The 18,900-nt window shown below is 48.3% G+C and overlaps 1 protein-coding gene across 2 annotated transcripts; it reads left to right on the top strand.

Moving 5' to 3' along the window:
• The first annotated feature begins 6,485 nt into the window (after positions 1-6,485).
• Positions 6,486-18,247, top strand: Rlbp1 (retinaldehyde binding protein 1). Of its 2 annotated transcripts, XM_029541786.1 has the most exons (10): positions 6,608-6,824; positions 6,956-7,031; positions 8,726-8,846; positions 9,515-9,543; positions 9,739-9,867; positions 12,454-12,658; positions 14,197-14,375; positions 15,815-15,973; positions 17,131-17,241; positions 17,384-18,247. In XM_029541786.1, exons 4-10 carry the CDS (start codon positions 9,532-9,534, stop codon positions 17,540-17,542), a joined length of 954 nt encoding a protein of 317 aa, XP_029397646.1. In that variant the 5' UTR covers positions 6,608-6,824; positions 6,956-7,031; positions 8,726-8,846; positions 9,515-9,531; the 3' UTR covers positions 17,543-18,247. The 2 variants fall into 2 exon arrangements, with proteins under 2 accessions (XP_021065102.1, XP_029397646.1); XM_021209443.1 differs by lacking the exon at positions 6,956-7,031 and having other exon boundaries at positions 6,486-6,824.
• Positions 18,248-18,900: the final 653 nt, after the last annotated feature.

Raw genomic sequence — 18,900 nt, 5'->3', positions numbered from 1 at the left:
GGTTGCTCATATCAGAGAACTGTTAAGTAAAAATAAAATAAATAAATAAATAAATAAATAAAATAAAATAAAGGTCACAGCTGGAAGCTTCTAGAAGTAAACCTGAGTGAGTCACACCTGTTACAGACAACACAGGCGTGGTCTCAAGAATTTCCCACAGCTGGGCGTTGTTGGCGCACGCCTTTAATCCCAGCACTCAGGAGGCACAGGCAGGCAGACTTCTGAGTTCGAGGCCAGCCTGGTCTACAGAGTGAGTTCCAGGACAGCCAGGGCTACACAGAGAAGCCCTGTCTCAAAAAAACCAAAAGAGGGCTGGTGAGATGGCTCAGCGGGTAAGAGCACCTGACTGCTCTTCCAAAGGTGCAGAGTTCAAAATCCCAGCATCCACATGGTGGCTCACAACCATCCTTAACGAGATCTGACTCCCTCTTCTGGGGTGTCTGAGGACAGCTACAGTGTACTTACATATAATAAATAAATAAATCTTTAAAAAAAAAAACAAAAAAAAAAAACCAAAAGAATTTCCCACAATTCTGTAAGTGGTTTCCTAGCCTTTGTATACATCTTCACCATCCATTCAACAGAATCCTTAAAGCCAAAAGAGCAGTTAGTTCATATCAAATATATTGCAAATAAATTATACAGGACTATATAAACATACTATAGAATATCATTCAACAAACAAGTAAACCAACAGCATCGTAAATGGTGAGAGCCACTTAGATGGCATAATAAAAACAAGTGGGGCTGAAGATGGGGCTCAGTGTTTGCTCAGTATTCACAAGGCTCTGGGTTCGATTCCCATGCCATCAAAAAGAAAAAAAAAAAATAAGGGAATGAGAGCAGGGAAGTGGAGGAGACTCATGCAGGGTGGGGGAGATCACAAGCACTAGCCGTTTAGTCCATACCAAGCAAAGAACAGACAGGCTTAGGAATTCAAGACCAGCACTCAGTTACATAGTGAGTTTGAGACCAGCCTAGGCTACAAGAGGCTGTCTCAACAATCTGAAAGACCAAACCAAAACAAGTAAGGGGCTAATGACAAAATGTTTTCAGGAGAAAGGTCTGACCTGGAAATTAAGAGACTAAATTTAGGTAGCCCAGACAACCAGATGATCGACAGCACAGGGAAGGAGGGTTTCATAAACAGAGACAGGCAGGTCTGAGCTGACAACCGTACTAGGGAACAGGAGACTGGCTGCGATGGCGGCCAAGTGCAGCAGTAAGGCAGCTAGGAGGAAGGGTTGGGAAGAAACAAGATCTCAAGAGTCAGCGAAGAAATTTTAACGACAACCATCAAAAAGTTTGTGACCAAGAGAGTCTGACCAGACTGAAAATAGTCTTCGAGGCAACTGAACATCAAGTTAATGTGCAAATCAAAGTGGGAAGGGAATGTGGAGAAAGAAGAAACTGAGAGGTGGCCTGGAGCTACATAAAGATAAGTGGAGAGGGGTGAACCTGGGCGGTGGAAGACTTGTGTGGAGGGACACTGGACACAGGATGGCGTAGTATGGACGTGAAGTGAGGACCACCTTTCTCCTCTCCCTCCCTTTCCCATCCCCATGTACAGTACCAGCATCCACTCAGCGGCTCCACCCAGAAACCTGGGCAAATCCTCAGGAACCACTCTCACCCTCCAGATCCACCGCCAAGTCCTACCAACCGTCTCTCATAGCCCACCCTGACTCTCCTCCCACCTCTACTTGGGACTACATTACTTCAAAGGCACCGTCATCCACCGAACCACTACCAAAACAGTTTCTTCACTTGCTCCCCTCTGCACAGCAGTAGGATAATTCTGAAGACAAAAACCAAATGATATAGTTTCCTTCCAACCCATCCTTATCTTAGAAGGAATTTTTCCATTGCTCTCTTATTAGACAAAAATCCAAAAGGAGGAGGAAGAGGAGGATGAAGAGAAAGGGGGAGGAGGGAAGGAAGAGAAAGGAAGGAAGCCAGATGGCAGTGGCACATTCCTTGAATCTCAGTAAGTGGGAGGCAGAGGCAGGTGGATCTCTGTGGGCTCAAGGCAAGCCTGGTCTACAGAGTGAGCTCCAGGACAGCCAGGGCCACCATACATGTGCGTGCGTGCACACACGCACATACACGCATACACACACACACACACACACACATACACACACAGAGTCCTGGGACAGGAGAGATGGCTCAGTACTGAGCCTCCCCTGCTCTCCCAGAGTTGCTGAATTCCATTCCTAACACCACATCAGGTGGCTCACAACTGCATGGAACTCTCTTCTGGTGGCAGAGAGCAGACACACACACACACACACACACACACACACGCACACATGTCCTGCACGGTCTAAGCCCACGCTTAACTTCCTTCATCACTCTATTCTTTCTTTTTAATGTTAAACAAAGAATTAGAAAAAAAAAAATCACATAATGGAATTACCCAGATCCAAAGTCTACACACACAGTAAGCTTCTCCACAGTTCTAACAGCCATTCAGAAGTTGGGGTGCTTCACGCTGGGTTTTACACCTTCTCTATCAAGGATGTTCTTATGCACGTACCCACCACCCAAACCAGAAAAACAGGAGTTCAGACTTTGTGATGAGAAAGAACTGGTTGTAGGCAAGGGGCATTTAGGTCATGAAAAGGTACATAGAGCTAATTCTGTTTCTGATTTTATCCTTCTTCTAAGAACAATGAATTGTTTTCTGTCCTTCAAATCCCCAACATCCTTAGAAATGATTTCTCATCTGAAACAAAACACCCATCCTTGCTCTCAATTTCTACAAAATCTTCAGATCTCAGCTCGACCCACTCCCGCTCAGATGCTTCCGTGTTACATCCTCTACAAACACCAGAGAAATTCCTTCCACAATGTTACCAACTTTTCAAACAATTTTTATTTAATGTATGAGTGCTCTGCTGCATATATATCCGCCTGCCTGAAGAGGGCATCAGATCCCCCTATAGATGGTTGTGAGCCACCATGTGGTTGCTGGGAATTGAACTCAGGACCTCTGGAAGAGGTCAATGCTCTTAACCACTGAGCCATCTAACCAGCACCGCCCCCCCCCCGCAAGTTTTAATATTACATTTTAAATTAATGGCTAGGTCCCCCACTGATCTACAGTTCATGAGTGTTTCCGGTTTGGTTTATCGTTGTTATCTTGAGCACAGTAACAAGCTTATATTAAGGACATAACAAATATCTGATGTGGGCCAGAGGGCGTAACTCTGCTGGTGGAACTGCCTAGCAGGCCTGCGGCCCTGGGCTGGAAGACATCATAACCCTAGACCTGTATAAACCTGGCATGGTGATGCACTCCTGTAATCCCATCACTCGGGTGGAAACAAGATCAGCTCATCCTCTGCTACGCACTCTGTAGCCAATATAAGACACTGGCTCAAAAACAAAACTAAAAGGAAACAGAAACTATAAAATAAGGCAACTAATGTAGATTTTACTACCCTAACTTCTATATACGGTGCCGAAAATATACTAAGCGCTTAGTGATAACTGGGTGATTGCTTTATATGTTAAAATAAACGCTACGAAAAAAAAAAAACGCAAAAATAAACGCTACGTAAATGGAGGAAATAAAACATCCGGTGGGGTCCTTAGCTTTTGGAGCTCCGTCCTGCTCGACAGTGCACGTCTTGAGAATCCTGCCTATCCTACGCAAGTCAATGGCCTGTCTTCCCACTGGCACTGGGCTCCACGCGCGAAACCCGGCTGGGGGACCCTCCAGAAGCTGACACTGCAGGCAGGGCCAATAGGGAGGGCAGAGCTGGGCGCGCCTCGGAGAAACCCGCCAAAGCTGATGTCCCCGACCCCTGCGCAGGTACCAGGCACGGCGGGACGCCACGTCGCAAGGGGCCCCTGCCTGTCCTCACCGTCCCACTTCCTCCCTCCCTGTAAGCACAGACCCTGGACAGTCACCTCAGTCTCAGCTCAGAATCCTTCCAAAATTCCCGCTCAACTTCACGCAGCCGCACTTCCGTTGCCCAGAGCAACAGGTCCCGCCCCCGAGGCGCACTTCCGACTTCCTAACTCTGTAGGGCATACCATTTTAGATGACAAAGTGTGGGGGGGGGGGAGAATCTTTGCGGAGATCAAGGCCCAAATTCTCGGGAGAGGGAGGTGCAACCTGCTCACTCGCGTTAGGGGGACCTCAAAGTGAGCATGCGCGTTATGGTATGGCCGGGTTAAGCTTTCTTAGAGCTCTGTAGTTGAAGTCAGTTCAGAAGAGATTGAACCAATTGATGGAAGATCAGGTTTTTTGCATCGGATGCACCTCACGCGCGCTTAACATTACTTGGGAAATCGCAGCCAAAAAAAAAAAAAAAAAAAGCTATGAATTTATTTTTATTCAATAAATTGAAACAACGAATATGCCCATACGTTTCGACTCACGACGGAAACAAAGTTGAAAGGCGTTTTACACTAATATGCTGACCCTGCAAATGCACGCCCCCTCCTGCATCTCCTCAGTCAGCTGGGGCCAGGGAGGCCAGGGAGCCCAAGGGTGTGTGCCAGTGCAGCAGCAGAGGTTTGTGGGCCACTGAGGACAGTGCCCCCATTGTTCTGGCCAGAGGAGCTAGAGGTGAAGAGGACTCTGGGGAGAGGAGAGGGCAGGAGATGGCAGGGGAAGGGCTGTGAGCAGAAAGCTGTGCCACAGGGAGCTCTGCTTCCCCAGAGGGCCTCCTGCCTGCCACTGTCCTGAGATGCTCTGGGCCAGCCCTTCTCCACCTTCCTTATGCTGAGACCCTTTAATATGCCTCCTCATGTTGTGGGGACCCCTTAACCATAAAACTATTTTTGTTGCTCCTTCATAACTATAATTTTGCCACCTTTATGAATCATAGTGTAAATGTCGGATATTCAGGATATCTGGTGTGCAACCCTTGTGAAAGGGTCCATCAACCACCCCACACCCCAGACCCCACCCCCAGTGATCATGACCCACAAGTTGGGTCTAGGCAGCCCTCTCCTGTAAGACTCTGGTCAACCTTAGCTTAGAGGGTATTCCCTGAGTGAACAACAGCAGAGCCGAGAATCGATGCAAAAAGCAAGAGGAACTTATTGCTCCAACATATTGGGGTCACCCTGCACCTGAAGAGAGAGAACGACCACAGGCAGTCCTTCCAGTGAGCCTTTATACAGTTCTCCAGGCAGCAGCCAGCCGTTAGGCACAATGTGACTGGCAGAACAATGTGACTTTTAAACTGATTGGTCTTTAGGGAATGAGGTAGGTGGCCAAACCGCCCACGGGTGGCCATTGGTTTGTCCCTCCTCCCCGTGGTCTGAGGGATGTAATTAGCCCCTCCCTTCCGGAGGGGAGAGATACCTATGTGCTCTATGACCTTTCTCTTGCCGGAGGGGAGGGGTCTGGTGGAATTTTCTAGAGTTCCTGAGCTGACCTCTTCACTCCATCTAGGCCATTTCATGGTAGTCCTCTTGGTACACAGGGATGCTTCGTGATGTACAGAGTCTCTTAGCAGCCAGGACTCTTATCTCCCATGAGCATCACCACCAGTGATCACAAGATGCCACAGCCTAGGTGAATTAACCAATAGAAAATCATTCTCTCGGAACCTCGGTAGCTGGAACCTCGGTAGCTGGAACCTCGGTAGCTGGAGGTCTAAGATCAAGGTATTATCTTTTGATGCATCCTCCTGAGCTTATAGGTAAGCCCCGAACTGTGATGGGATCAAATCATTTACGTGGCTGGATTCCAGAGAATGACCTGTGCACATGAGTTCCACCCTACCCTGAGCACATGGAGGAGAGAGAACCGGGACCAAAGGTGGGCTGCTTGGGTCCCGATTGAGGATGAATTTAATCACAGAGAACTTGTCTGTGGTGCGAGTAGGGATCTCCCTGACTTTGGAATCCCCCACAGAGAATGCTCTAAAGGACTTGCATCCCTCATACCCCGGAGATAAACCAAGGCAGGGGCTGGGTGCTCCCTGCTGAGGGGCTGCTGAGTTTCTGGCCGCACTGAGGGTTGGATGAGTTCCCTTCGCCTGGGTGCCCAATGGCTCTCCACTGCGCACAACTCAGAGCTCCCCAGAACACTTGCCAGGGATTGGGCAGCTAAGCCCCTGAAGCGGGTGCTTTGCATCCGCCTTAGGACTTTCCCTACAGCCCCAGCTGGCTCTCTAGTCATCCCAGTTCTCAGACGGGACTGAGTCAGGCCCGTGGTGACATAACCACACAGTGAAAAAAAGTGTGGTAGCAAGGGCTGAAAAGCGGACAAGGGAGATCTGCTGTGGCCCCGCACCCCTGCTTCCTTGCCTTTGCGAGGCAGAGGTTGGAGGGTCAGGATACCTAGTAAGTCTTCCCCTGCTCAGCCTCGCCCGCCCGCTCCGTTTCCCTCTGCCACGTGGGACAGTGGACCATAGGCCTGGGTGGCGGCAATGATCACATTTACAATTTCTCTTCACTTCTCTATATGCCCTGTCCTTTGTGGGGAGGGAGTAGTCTCCCAGGCTCCCCTGCCTCCCAGTTTGAGAAGCGAGAAGGCAGGGAAATGAGACGGGGCTGGCCCAGATCCCAGTGAAGTGACTTCCACATGGCTGAACAGAGAGCTCCAAGCAGGAGCTCACAAAGCAGGGCTTTGATGGTGGCCCCGCAGGCTGGGCCTCTCCCCTCTCCCTCAGGGTGCTTCGCTTGGTTCATTCTGGGCCTCCTGTGAGCCTGACTGAATGGGAAACGGTGGGCCTGAGAAGTTCCTTGTGACACATTAATCCCAGCTTGCTGACCTGACCACACCCCCAAAGGAAGCAGCCTCCGGGGCTCCAGAACAATTCAGGCACCCAGTAGCCCCAAGAAAGAGCTGTCAGGTAAGTCAGCTGGGCCAGTGAACATAAGAAAGAGTGTGTGCATGGAGGGGGTGAGTGGTCAGGGATGGGTGGCAAACACCACATCTCAGATTGCTTAGACTGGCCTGTAAAGGCGTACGCCATTTCTGCAGGGTGAGACGACAGACCGATCCACGGGCAGACGCAACACCTACAAATGTGGAGTACCTAACTCAATTAGAACGACAGGTGATCAAATACTTTTTAATGCCCTAGTATTGGTAACTAATTGTACTTTATTTGCTAATTCTAAATGCCGGAGAACATCGATGTGGAGATAGGGGTAACATGTTTTCATTGCATACATACCTACAGCTAATGGATAAGAACATTTTAAAAATAAGAGATAAGTGCTTCTCCTTTAATCTTGCACTTCTAAGATCTGGGACTTGGGCTGCTGATCTGCACATCTGGCTAGGGATAATGCACTAATACCTCTTGGGTTCCTCATAGTCTTCCTTTGCTTTGTTTGCTTGAAGCAGGGTTTCTCTCTGTAGCCCTAGCTATCCTGGAACTCACTATGAAGAACAGACTGGCTTCAAAATCAGAGATCCCCTGAATGCTGGGATTAAAGATGTATACCACTATACCCAGCTTTTGCTTTTTTGGTTTTTTGAGGTAGAGTCTCATGTAGTACAGGCTGGTTTTGAATTAACTATGTAGCCAACTAATGATTCTTTTGCCTCTATCTTTTTTCTTTTATTATTATTATTATTATTAGATATTTTCTTCATTTACATTTCAAATGCTATCCCCTTTCCTAGTTTCTTCTCCAAAAGTCCCCTATACCCTTCCACCGCCCTGCTCCCCTACCTACCCACTCCAGCTTCCTGGCCCTGGCATTCCCTGTATTAGGGCATATAATCTTCACAAGACCAAGGGCCTCTCTTGATGACCTACTAGACCATCCTCTGCTATATATGCAGCTAGAGACATGAGCTCAGGGGGTACTGGTTAGTTCATATTGTTGTTCCTCCTACAGGGCTGCAGCCCCCTTCAGCTCCTTGGGTACTTTCTCTAGTTCCTCCATTGGGGGCCCTGTGTTCCATCCAATAGCTGACTGTGAGCATCCACTTCTGTGTTTGCCAGGAACTGCTTTTGCCTCTCTCTTGCAAGTTCTGGGAATATAGGTGTGTGCCACAACAGCCAGCTCTTGGTCTTTATGTCCACATATTTGGATGTCTGTCTGTCAAATATTTGGATGTCTGTCTACTATCCAAAGAGATGGCTTGTACTTGGTTCTTGTGGGTAGAACCCAGCCCCAAGAATTCCCTCATCCTTTGGGGGCTGTGGTAGGGAAAGGACAGGGCCTCAGATATTCTCTGAGATCCTCAAGTTTCAGTGTACAAATTGGGTTCATCTCAGTGCTAGGCGAGGGAGAAAATCCTGTTGTGGAGCAGGAGTCCTCTCTTATGTTATGTCACAGAACCCTATGACCCTTGTGGCAGTCACTTTTGGTAGATACTATTATCCTCCATTGGCTCTCAGTCTCAGAAGGATTAAATTCCTTGCCTATGCTCACACAGGTGGTAAAAGTCAGATTCAAATCCAGTTCTCTCCAACCTACAAGGTTTCTGTCACCAGCTCCCCCAGAGACTTTGCACAGAGATGACTTGGCTTGAGGCAAAGAGACTCAGTGTCAGGTCGATACAGGTTCAAGCCCTAGCTTGAATATCAACTGTGAGTAAGTGACCAAGCTGACCAATGGAACCTGGCCACAGGCAGAAACAGAATATAAAGATGTTCACAGTCACTGGGGACATTTAGGTCTTGGAGGAGAAAATCTGGAAACGTGGGTCATGATGGATATCTGTTCTGGTGGCCCGGAAATCTGTGCTGATGTACATTAGCTAATTACGTATTAATCCTTCCATCCCAACAAGGGACGGTCAAGACTCGGGTGAAAACACACAACTGGCAAGTGTGAGAGACAGGATTGGAATCCAGGTCCCACATCCTGCTGCCCCAAGCTGCTTCTTGGTGCCTACAGAAATCACAACTTAGGTAAGTATCTTTGGGCTCTGTGACCTTGGACCAGTCACTTACTCTCCTGGCCATGTTTTCCCCTTAGATAAAACAGGAGTGGAACTGCCATGCCCATGTCTGAGATAATGAATTTAGAAGTCCTTAGCATGTCATAAACCCCTGAACAAAGACCCAGGACTGATTATATAACTGCTCACCACGGCTTTTAAGAATGAATGCCCTGGAGGTTTCTGGAGTGCCCATTTGCACTGCGGAAGCATGGCTTCAGAGAGGAAGAGAGATTGCCTTACACTGCAGAGAGCTGACCCTGGAGCTGAGAGTGGGGCCCAATTCTGGTTTGTTTCTGGTTAGCCACAGCTGAAGATTAGTTAGTGTATTGGTAGTAGGCTCCCTCCAAATGCAGTGTTCCCAAAGAATAGCCCAGGAAACATGTCCTTCAGAGCTAGGTAGGGAAGGAGAGCTCTAATTTTAGTTCTCTGGTTAGAATCACAGGGGCCAAGACCTGTCTTTATTTCTGACCAATCAGCTAGCTGTTGGGAGGGACTTGAACGCTTGAGATCCACTGTTCTGAGACAAAGACAAAATAGTTTCTCTAATATCACTGCAGTCCTGACTTCCTTGGCTGCTGGGCACAGGCCACCTGGAGAGGCCAGGGCAGAGCAAACAGATTCTTTCTTTCCCCTCAGTGTCTTCAAGAAGCAGTATGTCAGAGGGGGTGAGTATCTTGGGCTCTTCGTCCCTTCTTCCCTTCCTCCCCACACCTCACCAATCTCTTTGGGGCCCCGACCTACCAAAGGGAGGAGGCTGAGCACAGATCTTAGCCAAAGGCACTGTGCAAACCCATTTGCCAGTTGTTCTGGCTGCCAGGGGCTGAGCTGTCCCACCTTCTACTTGACTCCTTTCTGCCCAGGTGGGCACATTCCGCATGGTCCCTGAAGAGGAGCAGGAGCTCCGAGCACAGCTGGAGCAGCTCACAACCAAGGATCATGGTCCCGTCTTTGGTCCATGCAGCCAGCTGCCCCGCCACACTTTGCAGAAGGTGAGGTGACAGAGTGGGAGAGAGGGAGTGTGGCTGGGATAATCTGGGAAGCAACCAGCAAGGGTGGGATAGATGGGATGAAGTCTTCTGTCTTTTAGAAAAGGTCCATCCCCACTCTCTAGGTTCTCCTGGATCTGCGAGACTAGTGTGTTCAAGAAACTATGCTGATGTCAAAGCCATTGCGAAAGATGAGTTTATCAGTACTCAGACCACCTTAGTCTAAGACTCCAGCCTGGAGCTTAAGGGCCAGGGGCCATCCTAGACTCAGATATAAAGAACACTGCTTCAGAAGTGGCCCGAGTAAACAAGGGTCCATTGTCCCCAATAGAAAAGCACCAGGCTCAAGTTCTAGGACCAGCCATAAAGTAGCTGTGTGACCTTGCTAACAGCTTTCCTTCTCTGGGACTGGTCTCTTTCTGTGCCTGTGAACGATGGCTGTTAGACTAGCTCAGAGTCATCAGGGTGTGCTGGCAGCTGTCTAAGGGTTACTGGGGCAAAGATGGGAAGTGGGTGAGTTCAGCTTCAGGCTCTCATCTCTGCACACAGACTGCTATATCCATCAACAAGTGCTCTCAGGTCGTCCACATCTGAATTCTTCCCTGCCCGTCATGCTGCCTAAAGGGAGAGCTGACCCAGCCATTCTCACAGATCTTCTGGCCCAGCCAAAAGAAGGGCTGTGAAACTCTGGGGCTGAGGCAGGCTGCCCTCTGCTGGGTCAAATCGGGGAGGCCACTGAGTGAAGGAAAAAGCCTGAGTAGGAGTCCCGGAAGTGCCTCCTTTGGGGAAACTAGGGCAAGAACACATCACCCACCGCTAGCCCCCTCAGCCTGCTCCTCTGGGAGCTGGGGATCAAACTACTAACTGAGCATAGAGGCTCATGCCTTTAATCCCAGCACTGGGGAGGCATAGGATGGAGAGTTATAATTTTAAGGTCTGTCTGGGTTACATATAGCCATCTTGTCTCAAAAGAAACAAAAATTGGGGTGTGTGGCTCAATTGACAAAGTTGTCTAAAATGCACGAGTTTCTGTGTTGGATCTGCAGCATCACTTAGAACTGGGCATGGTAGCACATGCCTGTAATCCCAGTGCATGGGAGATGCAGGTAGGATCCAAAGTTCCAGGACCACCTTGGCTATTTATCAAAGTTGAGGTCAGCTGGACTAGAGACCCTGTCTCAAAAAACAACCGAACAAAACCAAGGGCTTGGGGAGGAGGACCATTGACTACAAGGTACTTGCCATCAAGCCTGACTGAATGAGTTTGATCCCAAGGACCCGAATAGTAAAAAGAGAGAACCAACTCCCATAGATGGTCCTCTGACTTCCACATGAACATCACAAACACACACACACACACACACACACACACACACACACACACACACACACACACACACACACACTCACAGACACACTAAACAAATAAATGCAAAATGCAACTAAAATCACAACACAAACAAACAAACCAACAAACAAACCAACCAAAGTCCCAGAATGAGTTGTGGCAAAGATTAAAAACAATGTAGGCGAACATCAATATGAACTGACCAGTACCCCCAGAGCTCCTTGTGACTAAACCACCAACACCAAAGAAAGCACATGGTGGTACTTGTGGCTCTAGTTGCACATGTAGCAGAGGATGGCCTAGTAAGTCATCAGTGGGAGGAAAGACCCTAGGTCCTGTGACGGTTCTATGCCCCAGTATAGGGGAATGCTAGGGCCAGGAAGCAGGAGTGGGAGGGTTGGGGAGCAAGGGGGGAGGGGATAGGGGATTTTCAGAGAGGAAACTAGGAAAGGGGATAACATTTAAAATGTTAAATAAAGAAAATATCTACTTAAAAAAAATCATAATGGGGCTGGTGAGATGGTTCAGTGGGTAAGAGCACCTGACTGCTCTTCTGAAGGTCCAGAGTTCAAATCCCAGCAACCACATGATGGCTCACAACCATATGTAACGAGATCTGGCGCCCTCTTCTGGAGTGTCTGAAGACAGCTACAGTGTACTTACATATAATAAATAAAGAAATTAAAAAAAAAATCATAATGTAGGAACGGAGAGAGGGCTCAGTGGTTAACAGCACTTGTTGCTCTTCCAGAGGGCCCAGGTTAGAACTCAAGCTCCCACACTGTGGTTCATAACTATTCACAACTCCTGTTCCAGCGGACTTGATGCCCTCTTCTGACCTTCACAGGCACCAAGCATGCATATGATGCCCATGCATACATGCAGGCAAAACGCTCACACATCTAATGAATAAATCCAATAAATTAAAAGAAAACACAATATATTTAGAGGACCTAACTAACAGGCTGTTTGGTAAGAGCACAGTACACATGGGCACTTGTTAGAAACTTTATTGTTGTCAATCTCTTGCAAACAAATCCAGGCTGAGCGGTTTGACTCCCTCCAAATGCAAGTGTCTGAGAGAGCAGCATGCCACACCTTGACAGAGCTGCAGAAAGTCTGACCCCAACTGCAGCGCTGACCACTCCCAGTGGGCTAGCTTAGATCTGAGCCTTTCCACGCATGCCCCGTCCCCCATCAGTGCCTACCGGTAACTTCTGCCCCACCCCACCCTGTTCTAGGCCAAGGATGAGCTGAATGAAAAGGAGGAGACCCGGGAGGAAGCGGTGAGGGAGCTACAGGAGCTGGTACAGGCACAGGCAGCTTCTGGGGAGGAGTTGGCCCTGGCAGTGGCTGAGAGGGTGCAGGCAAGAGACAGCGCCTTCCTCCTGCGCTTCATCCGTGCCCGCAAGTTTGATGTGGGTCGTGCTTATGAGCTGCTCAAAGGTAAGGCCTGCACTGAAGGGCTGGCCCTGGCATGGGTGGGGTTAGTGGAGTGGGTGGAGTAGGGAGGGTGTCTATGCTCTTCACACTAAGAAATTTCCTTTATGCCACAAGGTAGTCACTGTCTCCATATCCTTCGTGTGTGTGTGTGTGTGTGTGTGTGTGTGTGTGTGTGTGTGTGTGAACTACGCAGGCTCCAAGATCACTTGGGCTATGTTAGTTTGTGGATGCATGGGTGGGTGGATGGATGGATGGATGGATGGATGGGCAAAATTGGTCAAGACTAGATTCCTAGAAAAATTTCTTCTCTGTTAGTCTTGGGACTCTGAGTAAAACCAGGACCAACATTCAGATGACAAAGGAAGGTGTTTCCCGTGTAGACCCTCCTCCCCTCCTGTCAGAACCACCTTGGGCTCTAGAATATTACAGGTACAGAAGCATGCCGTGCCTCCTCCAGAACTTTCCTGACACTGAACCCCAAGTGGAACCAAAGATGGTGCTTGCCTAGGGACTGGGGAGCTGGGACAGGTGCCATAGCCCTGCTGGATGAAGAAAAACATTTCCTGAAGAAATCAAGTCTTCGGTGTCAGTAGGGTTGAAGCAGGTGGTCTACAGCACCGGCTTTCCCTTTTAAGTTCCCCTTCTTTCCCCAAGTGTCAACTCAGTGCTGCCCTGGACCCACCACTGCTTTAGGGCAAGGAGCTTAAGCATCCCCTGTAGACCTTACATTCCATCGGTGGAAATAATAAACCTGATAAGTAGGATACATAGGCAGAGTTTGAGTGACAGGTGATAAGGAGACAAATGAGCTGCTGGTGTAAAGGGCAGAAGGTTGAAGCTGTGTGTGAAGTGTCTAGAAAGGCTCCTACTGCGGAGGAATGTCTGAAGATAGAGCCCGAGGACGTTAGACATGGAGTAACAAGGCAGGTGAGGTGAGGTAAGACCGGGTGTTCTAGAGCAGCAGAGACGCTATTGGCAGCTCCTTGGCAACTGCTCTCGAAACTCCTCCTCTCTTCTGGGTCCAGGTTGGGGATACAGACGGCCACAGGAAGGCAGGGACCTGCTCAGGGTTGGTAAGAATGACATTTTTGGACCAATTAGGCACTGCTAGAATTTAGGAAGGCCTTCTAAACTCTAACTCATGTCTGCATGGCTCCCGATGTTCACATTGTGAACCCTGTGTAATTGCCACAGGAGTTAGGGGACACAGGCCAATCTTCTCTTGTGAAAAGAAAATACAGGGTGTTCTGTTACACACAGGCAGCAACCAGACCCTTGATTCTTTTTTAATTTTTAATTTTTTTGGTTTTTTGAGACAGGGTTTCTCTGTGTAGCCCTGGCTGTCCTGGGAACTCACTCTGTAGACCAGGCTGGTCTCGAACTCAGAATTATGCCTGCCTCTGCCTCCTGAGTGCTGGGATTAAAGGCGTGCGCCACCACGCCTGGCCAGACTCTTGATTCTTGTCCTGTGTCCCCTGAGAAGGTGGGTGAGTGAGGCTGGAATGGCTCCTGATGGGGCTCCTTCACTCTCCCTCTTCCAGGCTATGTCAACTTCCGCCTCCAGTACCCTGAACTCTTTGATAGTCTCTCCATGGAGGCTCTCCGGTGCACTATCGAAGCCGGTTACCCTGGGGTCCTTTCCAGTCGGGACAAGTACGGTCGAGTGGTCATGCTCTTCAACATCGAAAACTGGCACTGTGAAGAAGTCACCTTTGATGAGGTCAGCCGGGCTCTCTCTCTCCTAACTCTTTACTGATCTAATTAGGGGTGTTTTTAGGCCTTCTCAGTAAACAAGATACTAGCGTTAGAATTTTAAAGCCTTTTTGAAAACTGACATTATTTGGGGGAGGAGGGTCAGAGAGCCGACTCAGCCCTGAAGAGCTCTTGCTGCCCCGGCAGAGGACCCAAGCCCCGCTCCCGGAACTCCTGTCAGGCAGCTCACACAGACTCACAGTCTCCTGTCACGCTGACTCCAGAGGAGCCAACATCTTCCTCATAAATAAATGGTAGCAAAAATAAAAATAAGCCGGCGGTGGAAGCACACATCTTTAATCCCAGCTGTACAGAGAAACCCTTTCTTGAAAAAAAAAACCAATAAATAAAAGTACATAAATAAATAAAAAATATTTTAAAAAGATATATATATATATATATATATATATATATATATATATATATATTATAAATATAAGATATGTATTATCTTGGTGGCACAGGCCTGTAAACCCATCTACTAGGGAGACTGAAGCAAGAGTAACTTAGTAAGACACTGCCTAAAAATGCAAAGTTAAAAAGAGGGCTGGTGGGCTGGTGAGATGGCTCATTAGGTAAGAACTCCCAACTACTCTTCCAAAGGTGCAGAGTTTTGAACTCTGGGATCTGATCCCAGCAACCACATGGTGGCTCACGACCATCCTTAACGAGATCTGACTCCCTCTTTTGGAGTGTCTGAAGACAGCTACAGTGTACTTACATATAATAAATAAGTAAATATTAAAAAAAAAAAAAAGAGGGCTGGTAGCCGGGCGGTGGTGGCGCACACCTTTAATACCAGCACTTGGGAGACAGAGGCAGGTGGATTTCTGAGTTCGAGGCCAGCCTGGTCTGCAAAGTGAGTTCCAGGACAGCCAGGGCTATACAGAGAAACCCTGTCTCAAAAAAGAAAGAGAGAGAGAGAGAGTAACCAAGGGCTAGAGATGGAACTCAGTTGTAAATGTAAATGCTTGTCCAACATACTAAAACTCTACTGTTGATTTCCTGCACCAACAAACAACCAAAACCAACAAGGGATCCTTCTGTGGCATGGAATGTCACAAAGAGTGAGTTCCCCATGTTGTTAATGTTTGACATCACTTTCAATATTCCCAGTATTCCACGCTTAAAGCTTCCCTCATTTCCCTCTTTTCTCACCGGATGCTGGATGCAATGTGACATTCAGGGTTGTTTTATTGGCTTGTACTCAGTGAAGAGGAAGTCCTACACGGATACCTCTGCAGTGAGGAATGTGCTAGCTGGCTCTCCACTCAGGACCCTGAGATTTTAATCATCTCCATGGGTTGGATCTTAAACTCCTGCTTGCTGAGCTTCGGGCTCTCTGATGCTGGGGGTCCACTCCAGAGCCTTACGACCAAGCCACATGCCTGTCCTCTGTGCTTCTAGATCTTACAGGCATATTGTTTCATTTTGGAGAAACTGCTGGAGAATGAGGAGACCCAAATCAACGGCTTCTGTATTATTGAGAACTTTAAGGGCTTCACCATGCAGCAGGCAGCAGGGCTCCGCCCCTCCGATCTCAAGAAGATGGTGGACATGCTCCAGGTGAGACCTCGAAACTTCTCACAGGCGGGGAGGCTTGGCCTGGTTTCCCAGTTTCGTGATGCAGGAAGGGACCTGAGGGGTTGACAATCTAGCGTCACCCAGAGCAGCGACAACCGTTATCTCAGCCACAAACACTTGCCCGGCCATAGAGCCTGGTTTCATTGTCTAGCCCAAATCTTCTGCTCCATCTTACAAACCTGGAAACTAGGAACACAGATTAAGTGACTTTGCAAGTTCACACACAGATAAAGTGGCAGAGTCATCCTGGAACCTCAGGCTGCCTGCCCATGTGTATCCTGCTGCCTCTTTTTGCTTGAATGTGTATCCTGAAGAAGGAATCGGCCCCTTCTGATTCCTTTATACGCTGGTATCCCCCAGTCTGTTTGTTCTTCAGGCTACCTTCTATTTGTCCTATGTGCATTGGGAAATGGCAGGTATGACAAGGAGGCCTGACCCTGATGTCCTGATAGTTTACAATGGTTTGCAGTCCACCTGGTGGACAAGTGGTTTGAAAACAACCCAGTCCCCAGGCTGAGGACACTGCTCAGTTGGTAGAGTGTGTTGCTAGCATCCACAGAGCTCCGAGTTACTTCCCCAGCACTGGCCAGTATGACACATGCCTATAATCCTAGCGCTCAAAAGGAAGAGGCAGGACGACTGGAAGTTCAAAGTCATAAGTCAATCATGTCATAAGGCCAGCTTTGAATACACACGAGACCCTGTCTCAAAAACCAATATCAACACACACACACATGTATAAATACACCACCATATACATACAATCACCAAATAACCAAAGAAAGGGTGACATTTCATTCTCTCTTAAAAAAAAAAAAAGAACTAATTCTAGGATTTCATTTCTGTTTTTGTTTTTCATTATGGGACAGCTTTAGGTTGTATAACTCGCATGGTATCTTCCCTGTACGTTGGAGCCAAAATGAAGTCAAGTTCTCTGGTGGCTCACCCCAGGATGGGCTAAATGTGGTGCTAGACAAGTCAGTCCTCACTCCATGGGGAGAGGTTGTGAGAGAGAGTGTGTGTGTACGCATGTGTGTGTGTGTGCGTGCGTGAGTGTGTGTGTGTGTGTGTGTTAGTGAGTAGGAGCCTTTGAGACCATTGGGGTGATGGGACTTGGGGGAATCTCTCTGTCACTGCAGGATTCATTCCCAGCCAGGTTCAAAGCTATCCACTTCATCCACCAGCCATGGTACTTCACCACCACCTACAATGTGGTCAAGCCTTTCTTGAAGAACAAGCTGCTACAGAGGGTGAGTGTGTGGCTGCCTCCCAACCCTTCCACAGACTGATTCCAAAGTGGGCGAATAACCTTGGACAGCACCACAAGGAGGCTGTGCTTTGGTCTCCCCTCCGCCATCCTTCTGCTCAGTTGCGCTCCTCCCTTCCCCGCAGGTCTTCGTTCATGGAGATGATCTGGATGGCTTCTTCCAGGAGATTGATGAGAACATCTTGCCTGCTGACTTTGGGGGTACACTGCCCAAGTATGACGGCAAGGTTGTTGCTGAGCAGCTCTTTGGTCCCCGGGATGAAGTTGAGAACACAGCCTTATGAAGAGATGCCCTGCCGTGGGATCCCTATTAGCACACCAGCCTTTCCCCAGCTTTCCTGAACCCAAGTCTGGGAACAGGAATGCCTGAAGTGACTGGTTTCCCAGACTTTCCTAGGTTTAGGAATGCTCTAGTGGTACCTTATCCCAAACCAACCTAGAAGGCAGTGAGGCAGGGGAATACCTTTAATCAGGAGATAGGTGGGGCAGTTAAATTCCCACCTGCCTCTGCAGTTACAGGGCAGTGACTTTGAGAGAAGTTGAATTTCAAAGAGGCTTCGCCTCGATTTCCTTTGTAATCGCTTTGATACTTAGGGTGTGGAAGGCTGAGTTAAAAGCAGACTTGCAATTCAGTAAAAAGAAGAAAGGGAGGGGCTTGAAGCTCTGATGATCTGATGATTAGCACAGTAGGCAGATAAGGGGTTTCCCACCCAGGATTCCAGGGAGGGATCAGCAACCTTAGCACAGTTGCGTTTGGGGCTGACCTGCTGATGAATACCCTAGTAGCCAAGAACTCTGGACTCTGTCCAGGGTGGAGGTCATGTCCCTTCCTCTCCATCCGTCTTAGGTGTGATCTTTGGCACTGTGACTCCCGCTCACTAGATGCTGATGGCTTTGTTGGATGGCTTTACTTAAATGTACCTTTGACATCTTCCCCGAACACTCTCAGTTCTTATTAGACAAATAAAACTGTTCTTTGTCTTGTGTCACACTCTTTCATGACGAACTTAGGTCTTATTTAGAATTTCTATCCTGTGAGAAAACGTTGAGCAAAAGCAACTTGGGGAGGAGAAGGTTTATTTCATCTTACAGTTTGTGGCTCATCATCCAGGGAAGTGAGGACAGGAACTCAAGTGAGAGGCATGAAGGAGTAAGTCATGCCTTGCTCCTCAGAACTTGTTCAGTCTTTCTTCTAGCCCCAGGGCCCACCAGCCAAGTGTGGTCCCACCCACAGAGAGCTGGCCCCTCCTGCACCTACCATCAATCAAGCAGGTGGCCTGGAAGGTCAATCTGGTGGGATATTTTTCCAATTGAGGTTCCTCTTCCAAAAGGACTCTAGTTTGTGTCAAGCTGACACAAAACAAGTTGACACAGCTTATGTTCCCCAGATCTGCATGACAAATACAAATATTTTTTTTCTCCTATGGAGCTGGCCTCCACAAGTGCACAGTGATTTTTGAGTGCTCAGTTTCTGTAAGAGAGACTTCCTGTCAGAGCATTGCTGGCTGGGCATGTGATCTCTTTGACATGGTTTTGTTTTTTTTTGTTGTTGTTGTTGTTTTCGAGACAGGGTTTCTCTGTATAGCCCTGGCTGTCCTGGAACTCACTTTGTAGACCAGGCTGGCCTCGAACTCAGAAATCC

Source organism: Mus pahari, chromosome 1, assembly GCF_900095145.1.
Source record: "Mus pahari chromosome 1, PAHARI_EIJ_v1.1, whole genome shotgun sequence".
NCBI lineage: Eukaryota > Metazoa > Chordata > Mammalia > Rodentia > Muridae > Mus > Mus pahari.
Note: the sequence above shows the minus strand (reverse complement) of the source record. Positions and strands in the feature narration are given on the sequence as shown.